The 14,038-nt window shown below is 34.6% G+C and overlaps 1 protein-coding gene across 1 annotated transcript in view; it reads left to right on the forward strand.

The window, feature by feature from the left end:
* The window catches only part of TBC1D5 (TBC1 domain family member 5), a 561,805-nt gene that overhangs the window by 461,035 nt on the left and 86,732 nt on the right, over positions 1 to 14,038 (forward strand). The window contains exon 16 of the mRNA XM_012466733.2: positions 7,399 to 7,484. Within this exon, the coding sequence (XP_012322156.2) occupies positions 7,399 to 7,484 (86 nt within the window). The remainder of the gene's footprint in view (positions 1 to 7,398; positions 7,485 to 14,038) is intronic.

Raw genomic sequence — 14,038 nt, forward strand, 5'->3', positions numbered from 1 at the left:
GCATGTGTATTTTAAAGGGAAGAATTTTGTGAGCATATAGGATTATAATGTCTGCCTTTTTGATTCCCTGTGTTGCTGTATCTATATTTAATGAAAAGGGCAGTAAGTGGCAATAAGGGACAGAAATGGTGAGACCTTTGTGAACCCTCTAGCAATCAGTGAATATCAGACCACAGATTTTTCCAGCTTTAATTACAGGCAAAAGAAAAGACAAAATTAGCATTTTAATATAGAAATATCTTAGGCTTTAGGAGAATTATGATAAATCTAATGTTGCCTAGTGAACCAGAGAGGGAATATTACAACAAACTGTCTCCTTAGGAATATTTGTTTAAATAAAGGCAACAATACTTCATCCTTATCTTTTTTGGATAATTATCACTATTTCAGGCTGTTCTTTGTTCCAGGTTTAAAATACCTTTAGTTAAAAAAATAAAAAAGTAATTGGCAGTGTTTGTTTTCTATAAAACTACAAGAAGAGAAAAATTCTGTTTGCTTGGCACTAACAGGATAATTATTTTAGGGAGAGTTTTTGCTCTACAGCTCCAGTTCACTCGTGCCCTGGCATCTCTGTACTTGGATGCATTTAGGTTATCTCATTTCAGTTACAGCGTATTAAACTAACTCCTCTTCCATGGCTGAGGTTTGCCCACCTGTCTCCCCTAAAACACCTGCAACATATGTTTGCATAACCCTGTAATGCTTTGCCCTTGGGGTCCTGAGAAATTCCCCCAGAGCTTTTTGCTTATAAACAGCTGAGCAATTCGTTTTTCTAATGACGGTTGCTTTTCCCCCAGCATTGAAGCAATAACATATTCACTAAAATAAGGGTCTCATTTTTCATCAAAGAGGAACATTCGACATATTTTTCCAGTGCTGTTTCTGCTTCCGAGCTTTATTTTTCCCCTTTTCTAATCTAGCATGCTATAAAAATTAAGGGTTGGTGGCAAGATATTAGGGGAAGGAAAACTAAGCAATTCTTTATTTGTCAAATAGTTTCTTTTCTTCATGCCAAACATACATGAAACTGTAAATATTTTTTTCTGTTAAACAAGTACTATAGGAACTTTGTCAGTTTAATGCAAAAATTGTGACCAATAAATTATAAAAATGATCATAACTTGGACATATTGCAGGAAATCACTTTGACTGTTATAATCTCATATGCTAGCAAACAAGTGCTGCATTAATAGTATGATTTCACACCTTTTTTATGTTAATAAACCTATATGCTCCTATTCTGAGAAATAAGAGAGCCTTTCTCCTCACATGAGATCCAGCATTCATATAATTTTCTATGTGTTTTTACTTTAAAAAATACTGTGTTTGTCAAAATCTATCCTAAATTCATGTATAATTATTTGAAGTATGAAACATCACTTTTTCTACCTATTCGTTCTCATGAATTTTAGGTCATCAAACTGTCATACCTGCCCTCTGATTCATGTGTTTCAGTGCTCAGTGGTATCAAAAGATAATCATGGCTTCCATTTCATTGAGTTCTTATCAAATGCCTGGTACTGTGCTGGGAACTTAGTTCTCATTGTGTCAATTAATCCTTACTGCAATTTTACAGACGTGTAAACTAGAGCTAGGAATGTAACTAACTCCTTACAGTTGCTCCACTGGTAATGGATGGAGCAGGAATCTGAGTACAACCCTCACTGACTCCTGATCCCTTGCCTCGCCTGTCAGGCACCCTGTCTGACTCTAGAGCAGATGAGTGGCATTACATTTACCCTAGAGCTTTTGTTTGCAACATATAACTTCACCTCTACATTAACTCCTACTGGCACTTTAATAAAATAGGACAGGTGTCACTGGAATTGATATTCTTTTGCTCTTTTCAATTCTGCCAATATTTATAAATAGCCATTTCTTTGAAATATCCTGTGCTGTTCAAAGCAAGATGAGACTTTTCCTTCTGTAGTCTCTATTTGATGCTTCAAATGGAGATACCACCTTGGAGTAAGGATCAGGAGTTAGGGGATCAGTCCAGAAAGTACTATTTGTAATTACCTTTATTGGATAAGTTTAATTTCACCAGACTCAATACAAGGAAAATATGTACAATCTTTTTTTTTTTAATCGTACTTTAGGTTCTGGGGTACATATGCAGATCTTGCAGGATTGTTGCATAAGTACACACATGGCAAGGTGGTTTGCTGCCTCCATCCCCCCGTGACCTATATCTGGCATTTCTCCCCTGTACCATCTTATAGTTATATGTATTTCTTGTAGCATCTAGTATTTCGTTAGGCTTAGTGAGAATTAGCATTTAATATTTTTATACTATCATAACAAAATGAGTTTGAACTTAAAATATTAAAATGTTGTCATAGGGGTGAGGGTGGCAGAGGAGGTAGGTCTCCCTATCTACAGACTTCCATTACAGAGTACAGAGTGTGGCCAAGGGGAGTTGTTCACCATCCAAAGTTATACTCATTCTTGGACAGAGTGTTTGTTTTACCTGAAATTACCTTAAGGAACAGTCTACTATCATACAATATATACTTTAGAAGTGAAAAAAGTTAAATAACTGAGAGTTAGGTTGATTTCAGTTTTTATATCTTATATTGAATGCTGTTATTTAAGCATTACTGTAGGTTGATTTTGTGATCATGCTAAATTAACAAAAGCATTTTGGAAAGTCAGAAGCATAGCATGGGTTTTGTTTAGTTTTGATTTTTTTCATATAGTTTTTTCTGGAACACTTGCATTTACCACTGTTGATTCGCTTCTGTAAGTCACTTTGTCCATAAGACTTTAAGATACCCCCCAAAATTCACCCTGTCCATGCCATGGGTAAGATGGTCGCATTCTTCTTATATTGCTATAAAATAAAATGCTGAAGAAAAAGCTTTAAATAGAGCTTCAGCAACATTCACAGAGAAGAGCTGAGTGATACTTGGGAGGTAATGAACTGAAATCTTGTAAAAGACTTATTTCAGGCCCATCCTCGTTGTGGTTGGCCTTGGAAAGGTATGGTACACCCAGGGTGGACTGAATTTGTGATAGCTGCACTTTTCTTTTCTGTCTTTCTTTTCTTTTTCTTTTTTTTTTTGAGACACGGTCTCATTCTGTCACACAGGCTGGAGCGCAGTAACACAATCTCAGCTCACTGCAACCTCTGCCTCCCAGGCTCAAGCTGTCCTACCTCAGCCTCTCAAGTAGCTGGGACTACAGGCATGTGCAACCATACCCAGCTGTCTTACTTTTATGAGATAGGATCTTGCTGTAGCCCAGGTTGGAATGCAGTGGTGTGATCATAGCTTACTGCAGCCTCAGACTGCACTCAAGTGATCCTCCTGCCTCAGTAGCATGCACCACCGTGCCTAGCTCATTTTTTTATTTTTGTTGAGATTGGCGTCTTGCTGTTTGGCCCAGGCTGGTCTCAAACTCCTGGCCTCAAGCAATCCTCCTACCTCGGCCTCCCAAAGTTCTGGGATTACAGACATGAACCACTGCACCCAGACTGCATCTTTATGTAAACTTCCCAGGACATGGAACATGATTGGTATCCTCTGTACACAGACTAATATGAGTTAAAATATGATTACCATTTTGCTATCTTTCTTCCAAATGAAAATTCACTAAAAAACGCATTTAAAAAAAATACATTGTTTTGGAAAATGCTCATGATAGTTGAAGTCCTGACTGTGAAAATGATTTTAAAATACAGTCATGCACTGCATAATGACATTTGGGTCAAGAGCAGACAACACATATCATAGTGGTTCCATAAGATTATAATATCATGTTTTTACTGTACCTTTTCTGTTTAAATACACAAATACCATTGTGGTGTACTTTTCTACTGTATTCAGTACAGTAACATGCTGTACAGGTTTGTAGCCTGGTGTCAGTGAGCTATATCATACAGCCTAAGAATGTAGTAAGCTATACCATCTAGGATTTTGTAAAATACATTCTATGATGTTCACACAATGATAAAATCACCTAATGACACATTTCTCAGAACGTATCCCCATCATTAAGCAACACATGACTATTGCTAATTGTTCTAATACAGATGAAGACATAATATTAAAGTGTTGAGATAACATGTTCTGCACAATGAGAAATCACAGTTTTCATGGGGTCTGGGCTTTCTTACATATAGAGTTTTACATGTATAGAATTCTAGTAGCTTTTATATTTTAGAGGAGATTCCAGAACTTTAAAGATTAGCAATATTTTAATAAAGTTTTATTTGGAAAAAATAAAAAACTCCTTTAAGAAAAGCAAGTATTGGCGAAGCCAGGTGTCTCACACCTGTAATACCAACACTTCGGAAGGCTTAGGTGGGTGGATCACTTGAGCCCGGGAGTTCGAGACCAGCCTGGGCAACATGGCAAAACTGCACCTCTACAAAACAATATAAAAATTAGCTGGGCATGTTGGTGCATGTGGGTAGTCCCAACTACTAGGTGACTGAGGTGGGAGGATCACTTGAGCCTGGGATGTCAAGGCTGCAATGAGGCAAGATAGCACCACTGTACTCCAACCTGGGCAACAAAATGAGACCCTGTCTCAAAAAAAAAAAAAGAGAAGAGGAACAAGTATTTCTTTTAGAATGTTTCAGTTGCATAAAGGGAAAATTCCGCTTATTTAATCTTGTCCCCCTAGGAAACCATTGATAGCATTTTGGTACGTAGTCCGAGTTATCTGTCCATTTACCTTTATATGTACATTTATATATGTATTTTTAACAATGATTTGAACCTGTTCCTAGTTTTAATTTGGTTTTGCTTTGGTTGTGGTTTCTGTAAGATGGTATTCCAAAATTCCTTAACTTTTTAAAACCTTATTGAATAAAGGTAAAATTAACTTAATTGAAAGAGAAGAATTATAGGTAAATTGAAGAACTGTACTTACTGAATCTCAATGTAGAAAAGTATTGGTATCCTTTTTACTGTTCATGTGTAGATGTTGATTTTTTTAGCCATGCAGTGGTGTACAGGTATTTCAGATGTTTTGCTTTATGCTGTCCAATGCAGTCACACTTGAAGTTTGGCTAGTCCAAATTGAGATGTGTCGTAAGTGTAAAACACACACTGGATTTCAAAGACTTTGTACAAAAGAAACAATGTGAAGTATCTCATGAATAATTGTATATGTTGATTACATGTTAAAATCATAATATCTTTGATCTACTAAATTAGATAAAATATATTATTACATTTAGTTTAATTTGTTTCCTTTTTCTTTTCTTTTTAAAATTTGGCTTCTAGAAAACTTTAAATTATAGATGACATTTATATTTATGACCTACTGTTGGACAGTGCCGGTCTAGATGAATCTATATGTCTATATATTTATATTTTAGAAACATCACTATCTTCCCAATAGAAAAGAGTAACTTTCAACCATAACCTCTGATTTTATTTTCTTAACATTTCAAATGCTGTTTTTCAACATCATCTTTTGATTCTTTTTTTTGTTTCCAGTACAGTGGTACTTTAAACTACCTCTCCCTTTGATACCAGTAAGTCTCCTAGGAATTTAAATAGGCCTCAGTGAAAGCAATACTTGAGCCTCATTTATATGTTCAAGTTAGATCATTATTCCTAATAATGGCTTTAAGTGCTTAGATAGATCAGCATTTCGTGTCTTGAATTGCTTGTCATTTCTTTATAAAGATGTTTCAAGTAATTGCTCCATGTGATCCCTTCTTTCATTATTTTCTGGCAAAAAGTAACATAATCCTTTATTAGTTTGTTGGAAGTCAGAGAAAAAATATCTTTTCTATTAGCGAAAACAAAATGTATTTCCAGGTACTGAGAGTAAAGGACAAAATTAGTCATGAGCAATAGTCCTGCGAAAGTTAATTTTTAAAATATATCATGAATGCACTGTCAATCTGCCAGTGGCTTTAACCTCTATTTTATTTTCCCATTATACTTGGGTCCAGGTTGTCATCAGCTACCATGAGAAAACCTATGTAATTCCTAGAGAGAGAAAAGTTGCACTGTTAGACTTAATAGTATGGTAGTCATGGAAGCATCAGTTATCTTCATCAAGGCAATTCAGATTTGATTATTGTAGAACTGTGTTGAATACCAAACCAGTGGAGTAGTAGCTGGAGCTAAATCAAGGGATTGTCATTTTTGTGAGATGATTAGGGCTGGCTTGGAAGAGATATGAAAGGGTTGAGCTGTGTAAATATTCTCTTTTCAGCAGAAAAAGAAAAGGTCCATCATGGCCATTAAATGCGGCTTGTTAGCTTGATGAATTTCAAACTGTTTAACCTTAGCAATTATATCCCCCCTAACTCCCCCGTGCCTGCATGCAAGTGTATCAGTGCCTTGGAATTATGTCTCCAAGGATTGATATCTAAGCATATTGGTAATTTTCTATTAAGATAATATGCAGCTTTTCCATGTCCAGTTATGTATCTCAAAGGAAGTGCATGCCTTGGTTCAAAAACCTAGTTTTTAACTTTAATTTTATGCCCAGGTAGACATTAGAACACATTTATTTATGATGTTTTAAAAACTTTTTATGGCAAATATGTGTAATTTAACATTTTAGAGATTATGGCATTTATTTAAATTATGATGTAAATATGATTAGTTGTTATAAAGCAGAAGTATGTTTGTTTAATTTTTACTTGCCTGTGAGGAACTTGATACATTTAAATAATAGATATGTTTAAATAATAGCAACCCATTTAAACAGACATGCTGGACCTAATAATTCAAGGATATTTCTGTGATGTTTATAAATAATGTTGCATCCTAGAAAGGGCAGTGTTTTTGCTGCTTTTATGAAAACGTGCATCGGTCAATTTGCTTTTGTATTGCATTGGTTATCCTGGTAATATATCTACTACCTGGCGTATTTTGGGCACTTATTAAACTCATAAATAAGGATAGATGACATAGAAATGGCTAACTTTAAAAGAATTGCTGAATTCTGAAATAACTCATTTGGAAGAAGAAAGTCTCAGTTTGCCATCTAGTGGACATATTTAGCATTCCGCTCATAAAAAAACAAATGATTTACTCTTCCTCCAAAACGCGGTTACCTTGACACCTTGTGTCTCTGGGTCCCTTGGCATAGTTTCTGCTTGTGTTACATCTCATATAGTTTTTAGCTTTTGTTATCATTTTGTTCATATTTTAGGAAAGTTATATTTGAAAGTTTTATTTTGAAGTCATCAGAAATCTAATGATAAATAAATCTATGTTAACTATGAGAGAGGAAAAAGTAATTTTTGTGTTTAATCAGAACTAAGGAATAATTTAATAAAAGCAAAACTCAAGCACACTAATTATTAAACTTTATTATTATACATATTCTTTTCTGAAGGAATATTAAAATTATCATTTCTGTCCTCTTATATGTTAATGTATAGTTTAACTAGCTTTTTTAAAACGTATTCTTTTTTTTTAGAGAAATCCAAGACCAGTGACTTATCAGTTCCATCCAAATTTAGATTACTACAAAGCACGAGGAGCCGACCTCATGAATAAAAGCCGGTAAGTCCCCTTTCTCTGATGATAGTTATAAATCACAAAGGTAGTCTCAGAGATCATCAAGAAATTTCACACATTGCTAAAAACAGTTTTCCAGATTTTAGCATATCAATGGCTAATGTACATGAGGAATCTTTGTTAAATAAACATTTATTTAACAAGTTATTTTAAAGGCATAAGAAAATGCTACATATCGGTGTCAATGGTAAGATGAAAAATAAATATAAGAGTACTTATTTACTTGTTACAGTTTGAAGTTAGGCATCTTCATTCTTCTAACACAAATAAACTTGAATAAATTGTGCCTACTTGTATAATCTCTTTCTAGATTTTTGCTGTTGATTGAAAAGAGGCAGTTTTATAATATATTTTTAAATTATTTCAGTAACAAAATTAAAAATGTGTTCCCCAGCTGTCTTTAGAACTACACAATAAGCTTATAAATGCATCTTGTGTGTACATTTGTGATTGCATACATAGAAATTTTAAGGGTCACTGTAGGAATAAAAAACATTAAAATGCTACTTTTTAAAGAAATTAACATTGGCATAAAGGGTTGATGAACAGTTTTGTTCTTTTATAATACCATATTGAGATGTCTCAAGAGTTAACTTGTCATACCAGAATCATTTCAAATTAGAATGTAATTTCAAAGTTTACTCTGGAAGACTAAAATGTTAGTAATGATAAATGCTGCCAAGTTGTCCGAATTTTCTTCCTCAAGCATTTTGCCTATGTGTTAGCTTTTCTTCAGTAGAATTCCAACAGCCTAAATATACATTTATGGAATACATATACACAATGTGTTCTGCTGTTACTGGAGAGTTAAAAATAAGTTATAATTCCTGCTGCATAGGAACTCATAGTCTAAGGGATGAGAAGAAGTTTACAACAAAATGGCTAAATTTAAACTTGAAATTTGAACCTTGTCTTAGTGTAATGTTATAAAGTTACCCATCTCTGATTGAAATCTGTTTGCCACATATATTGATGTACCCTACAATTATGAGACCAGTTCTGTAGCCCATGAGACTTCTCTGAAGCTCTTTTCTGTTTGTTCATTTTATCTGAGTCTTGTTACACAAATAAAAATCTATTCCCTATAGTCACATGATCATTCAACACATTTTTATTGACTGCCAGATTGATTATTTTAAACACAGGAAATGCCCAGTAAACAACCCAGACCAAAATCCCTGCCTTCAGTAATCTTACACTCTAGTCACTTTTTCCCATTATGTCAAATATTTAGTTTTGTTATGTTTAAAAGAACAAAGTATATTTGTTTCCTTCTTTATACAAGACCTTTCCAGCTGGAATTCTTTGTCTTCCCCTCCCTCCCAACACCCACAAGATTATTTTTTACACAACAGCCAAGTAAATATCAGTTTATAACAATTGTAGCATACCTCCACATAAACACCTCCAAAGGTTTCCTATTGCCACTGGTAATCCAGTCTTCTTCCTGAAGCCCTTTCCTATCTCTTTGACCTTATTTCCTTCTACTTTCTCCCCTTCACTCTCATGCTGCAGCCACGTCAGCCTTCTCTGTTTCTTGCTTTTGCTTAGGGCCTTTGCTCCTCTTTCCTCCTGCTAAAGCACTTCTCCCACCCTCATCTTCCCATGCTTCTTCATGATTTAAAGTTCAGCCTAAATGTCATCTCAGAGAGGCCACTCTTAACCTCCTGCCTGTCTTCACCTCCCCTATTCACTCTATCTCATCATCATAAACTGAAGTTATGTAATTCATGTGTGTATTTATAACCTGTCTCCCCACTTCTCCACTAAAATCTAAGCCCCTGAGGGCAAGCATTTTGTCCTATTCACCACTTCATGGCACCTAGGACAATGTCTGGTATAGGGGAGGCACTCAACACATATTTGTTATATGAATTTTTTGAAATATTTTCAACACCTTTTTCTCCACCACAGGAAATGTATTGCACCCATTCTTTTCTCTTCGTGATTTTCTTCTCTTTAGCCTTTTCTCCCTACATTTTTCTTCTGCAAAATGTTGGTTTTGTTTTATATATTTCCTTTTAAACACATTAAGGTTCTTGTGCGAAGTATCTCTTGATAATTGGAAGGAAGACTTTTCATCATCCTTTTGCAATCACAAAGCTTAAAATTGAAGTTGAACTAAATAAAATGTAATATGTGAGGCAGAAGATGTTACAACTCAGTGAGCAAGGAAATAGTTAATAGATGGTGCTGGGAAAATTGGCAAATATTTGAAAGTTATCAACCACACACAAAAATAAATCCCAAAGTGCACTGAAACAAGCAAACATAAAAATAAAAATGCAAGTGCCTATCTGACCAATAGTTACTTGAAGACTTTTAAATCTTATTTTAAAATTTTTAATTAACAAATAATTGTGTGAAGACTTTTTAACGTTAAAAATAATGGAGAAAATCACAAAAGAACAACGAATTGATTTTACTATACAACACATATTTTAAAGTAAATATGTCAGAAATAAACTGAATCAAAAGACAAATCAAAAACTAGGAAAATATTTGTAGTGAATGTAACTGACAAAGTATAGCATCTTTAATGTATGAAGAACTTAGGCAGTTCAGTGAGAAACATAAGATCCTATCTCAGTGGCCATTCCATCTCTTGCCATGTTCTGCTGAATCCTTCTCTTCTTCCTCCAAATATTGGAACAGCCCAAATCCATGCTTCTTTTCTTCTCTATACTCATTATTTTGAGGATTTCAACTCAGTTCATGGCCTTACAGACCATCATCTGTGGCTGAAGGATCCTTAATTTGTGTCTTCAGTTTTGCCCATCCCTTGCTACTTACTAAATATTTTCTCTTGGATGTCCTATATGCACCTTAAATTTAGTATTTTTCAAACAGAACTGTTGATTCTACCTCCACACTCACATGCCTTTCATTCCCACAGTATTTCCCACAATAAATACCAAACTTGCTTCTCTTTGACTCCAACCTTTTTCCTTTCTTGGCCTCAATCTGGAATGAGTGTAACAGCTTCTTCTTCTAATAAATCATCAAATCAAATTGGTAGTCTTGGGAACCCTCCACCATAAAGAGAAAGGGTAGGCAAAGATTTCTTATACGGAAAACAAAAAGCACTAGAAAAGATAGATAAACTGAACTTAAAATTAAGGTTTTTTTGTTCATCAAAATATGCCATTAAGGAAAAGAACAGGCAGGTCACATACTTGGGAGTAATAGTTTTAATACATATATCCCAAATAGGTAAAGAATTTGTATAAGTCAGGAAAAATACAGCATAGGCAAAATACTTGAACAGACAGTTCATGAAAGAAGATATAAAAATCATCAATATGCTATGAAAAGATGTTTAACATTAGTCATCAGGAAAATGCAAATTAAACCACAATGAGATAACATTTCACACCAACTGTAACGGATAAAATAAAATAAAGAATTGACAGTAGCAAAATGTTGAAAAAGGATGTGGAGCAGTTAGAACCCTCATATATTCCTGATGTGAGTAGAAAAAGGTATAATTACTTTGTAAAATAGTTTGGTAATTTCTTATGAAGTTAAACATATATCTATCCTATAATATAGCAGTTGAATTTCTAAGTGTTTATCCAGGATAAACACTTGGAAATTATTTCCCTCTTAGGCCAAGAGGGAAACAAAAATACATATCCAAAAGCAACAACAAACAACATCACAGCAATGTTCACAGCAGCCTCATTCATGATACCCCAAATCTCCGTCAGTAAGAGACCAGATAAACAAATTGTGGTACATTCAAATAAAGAAATACTACTCAGCTATAAAGGAATGAACTAGAGTTGTCCCTGGGGAAATTGGTTCCAGGACCACTTGCATATACCCAAATCCATGCATACTCAAGTCCCATAGTCAGCTCTCTCATATAGGAACCTGCATATATGAAAAGTCAGCCTTCTGTATACATGAATTTCACATTCCTGTCTCTGTATTTGGTTGAAAAAAAATCCGCATGTAAGTGCACCCACACCGTTCAAACCTGTGTTGTTTAAGGGTTAAGTATATCAATATATGCAATACATATATGCATCTCATAAACATGCTGAACAAAAAAATCCTAGTCAGAAAAGAGTGCATATTGTATAGTTCCACATATATGAAGTTCAAGAACAGAGAACTAGCATGTGGTGATATAAATCACAAAGTAGCTACCTCAGGATGGGGTTTGGAATTGACTGTAAAGGGACATGAGGGAACTTGGGAGTAATAGAAATGTTCATTCCAGGTATATTATTTGGGATAGTGGTTATACAGGTATACACAAGTGTCCAAATTCATCAGACTGAACATTTAAGATCTGTATATTATATGTAAATTATACCTAAGTTTTGTTTATAAAAAAGAAAACTATGTATTTACTCTGACTAGATAGGAGATAGTGTTACTATTTTACCTAAATTGGTTAAGAATTAACAACTCTCTTTAATATAAAAGAAAGCACTTTAGATATAGATGATTTTATATCACAAATGCTTAATTATTTAAACACAAAAAAATCATAAAATTGCATTTATATAGCCATCAGTGTCTTTTGAAATTCTGATCAACAAATTACTAATACTGATAACCATGAACTCCTTGGCTTCATGGCGTGGAGAACATTATTAGCATATTATTTCTTTACTATAATTTAACAATAAAACATCTGAAAAAAAGACAGTCATTATGTAAGTAAATAGAATAAAGCATTTAAAAAATCTTACCGTATAAAGTTGTCTAGGAGAATCTTATAATGCGTTTTAGGTTTCAAAACAGTATGTATTTATTCAATCATTAAACTAAATATTTATTGAATACTATACATAGTTCTGGACACTGTGCTAGGCCCTGGGAATATGGTGATTCTAAGACTCACACCCTGACATCAAGGATGGTTAGACATATGTGAGAGGTGGTAACCCTTAGGCATATGGGTTACTCCACAATTGAAGCTAACAAGTATTCATACATTTCACAAATACTTTAATTCCTTCTCTGTGCCAGGTATTGAGAAAACAGCAGTGAAAAAGATGTGGTGCATGTTCTCACAGAACTCAGATTGTAGTATAAGATTATAGTCATTGGAAGAATCTTTGTGCACCCTGGGAAACTGTACTTTTCCAGGACATTGTGCTTAGGCCAGGCCCTGAGAGGAGCACTCCTAAGCTGAGGCAGATCCTGATCCCTGGTAGAGATGGGGAATTATTAGCCACTAGGCTGTCTTGAGATAAGAATAGTTGCCCTTACTCCATAGACACATGGAATCCTGCTGAGGAATGTGGATACATCTTAAATGCCCAGGAAACCCTCCTTATTAGAATCTTCTTTCCCTAGATCCTGGCTTCCTCTTATATGTCAGGCAGGGTTCCTGACTAGCAGCCTTCTACAGAGGACCCTCCCAGATTATAATTCTGGAATCTTTCATCATCAATATCAATTATTTAAGCTCTGTCAGGGGCAGAGGAAAGCTGGGATAGTTAGCACAGAAAATGTTATTTCTGATCTACTGGAGTGAGAGATAAAAGAACTAAGCTTGATTTCTTCCATCTCTGTTAAGTCCTAATTTAATCAAATGAAATACCTAATTTTGGTTGTATGAAATTGCTTAAGCAAGTTAAAAGACCTATAGCTGTGGAGTCCGTAGAAAGGCATCACTCAATAACGTGACATACTGTTGAGGCAGTACTGACAGCTCAGCTCCCATTTATTTCATCACCTCTTCATAGGAGAGAGAATTACACATTTTGAAAAATTGTGTTGTGTCATTTTCAAAACAGAAAATCTATGAATGTTCTGGAATAAAGAAGACACAAGATTCTACTCTTAATATAGGAGATTGCAGACTTTAAAAAAATACGAAATTCTGTTCTGTGACTATTCAATTGAGCATTTCAGTAGTCACAGATTCTTAAATAAGTTAGATGGATCTTTGCGAAGGCTGGTCACAATTTAAATGTACTTTTTTAATAGCAGCAATTTCTGGTTATTTAAGGACAAAATTGGAATAAGACTTTAGTGTTAAATTGTCGTTTCAAGCTTTTTGAATGAATAGGAAAATGTCAATTCCCATTTTTAAAAAGAAATGTGCAACTAAGTTAAATCAGAGCACAGTGAATATTATCCGTACATGTAATGGAAAATCTATCACTAAAATACCTAGGCAGTTGCTTTTAAAGACTTAATTATAGCAATCCATGGTGAAGCAGAGAAGAGAAATCAGGCTTCTTGATTTTTAGAGATATTCTTATCCATGAAATCACATGTCATCTTTGCATCCTCTTTCCTTATTTGGATGTGCAACACAAATAAAAGCCCATTGCCATAAATGTAGCAGGTATTAGCCCCCTGCTTTCTAGGTGTGTGCCTGTCTCTTATCTAACCTTTATTTCCTATTTGCTTCTGGGGGGGTTTCCCATGAGTATATATATTCCCTCTAAATTATCATTACTTCCCCTTTTTCTTGACAGCCCCAATGCACCAACTCTTCAGTAGCCTCCAAACAGCCAAGAAAATAGTAGCAAAGCCAATTATGGCTAAAGAGCCAAGCCTGGTGAAAG

This window comes from Aotus nancymaae, unplaced genomic scaffold (assembly GCF_030222135.1).
Source record: "Aotus nancymaae isolate 86718 unplaced genomic scaffold, 86718_ANA_hifiasm-v0.15.2.pri h1tg000019l, whole genome shotgun sequence".
Classification (NCBI taxonomy): domain Eukaryota; kingdom Metazoa; phylum Chordata; class Mammalia; order Primates; family Aotidae; genus Aotus; species Aotus nancymaae.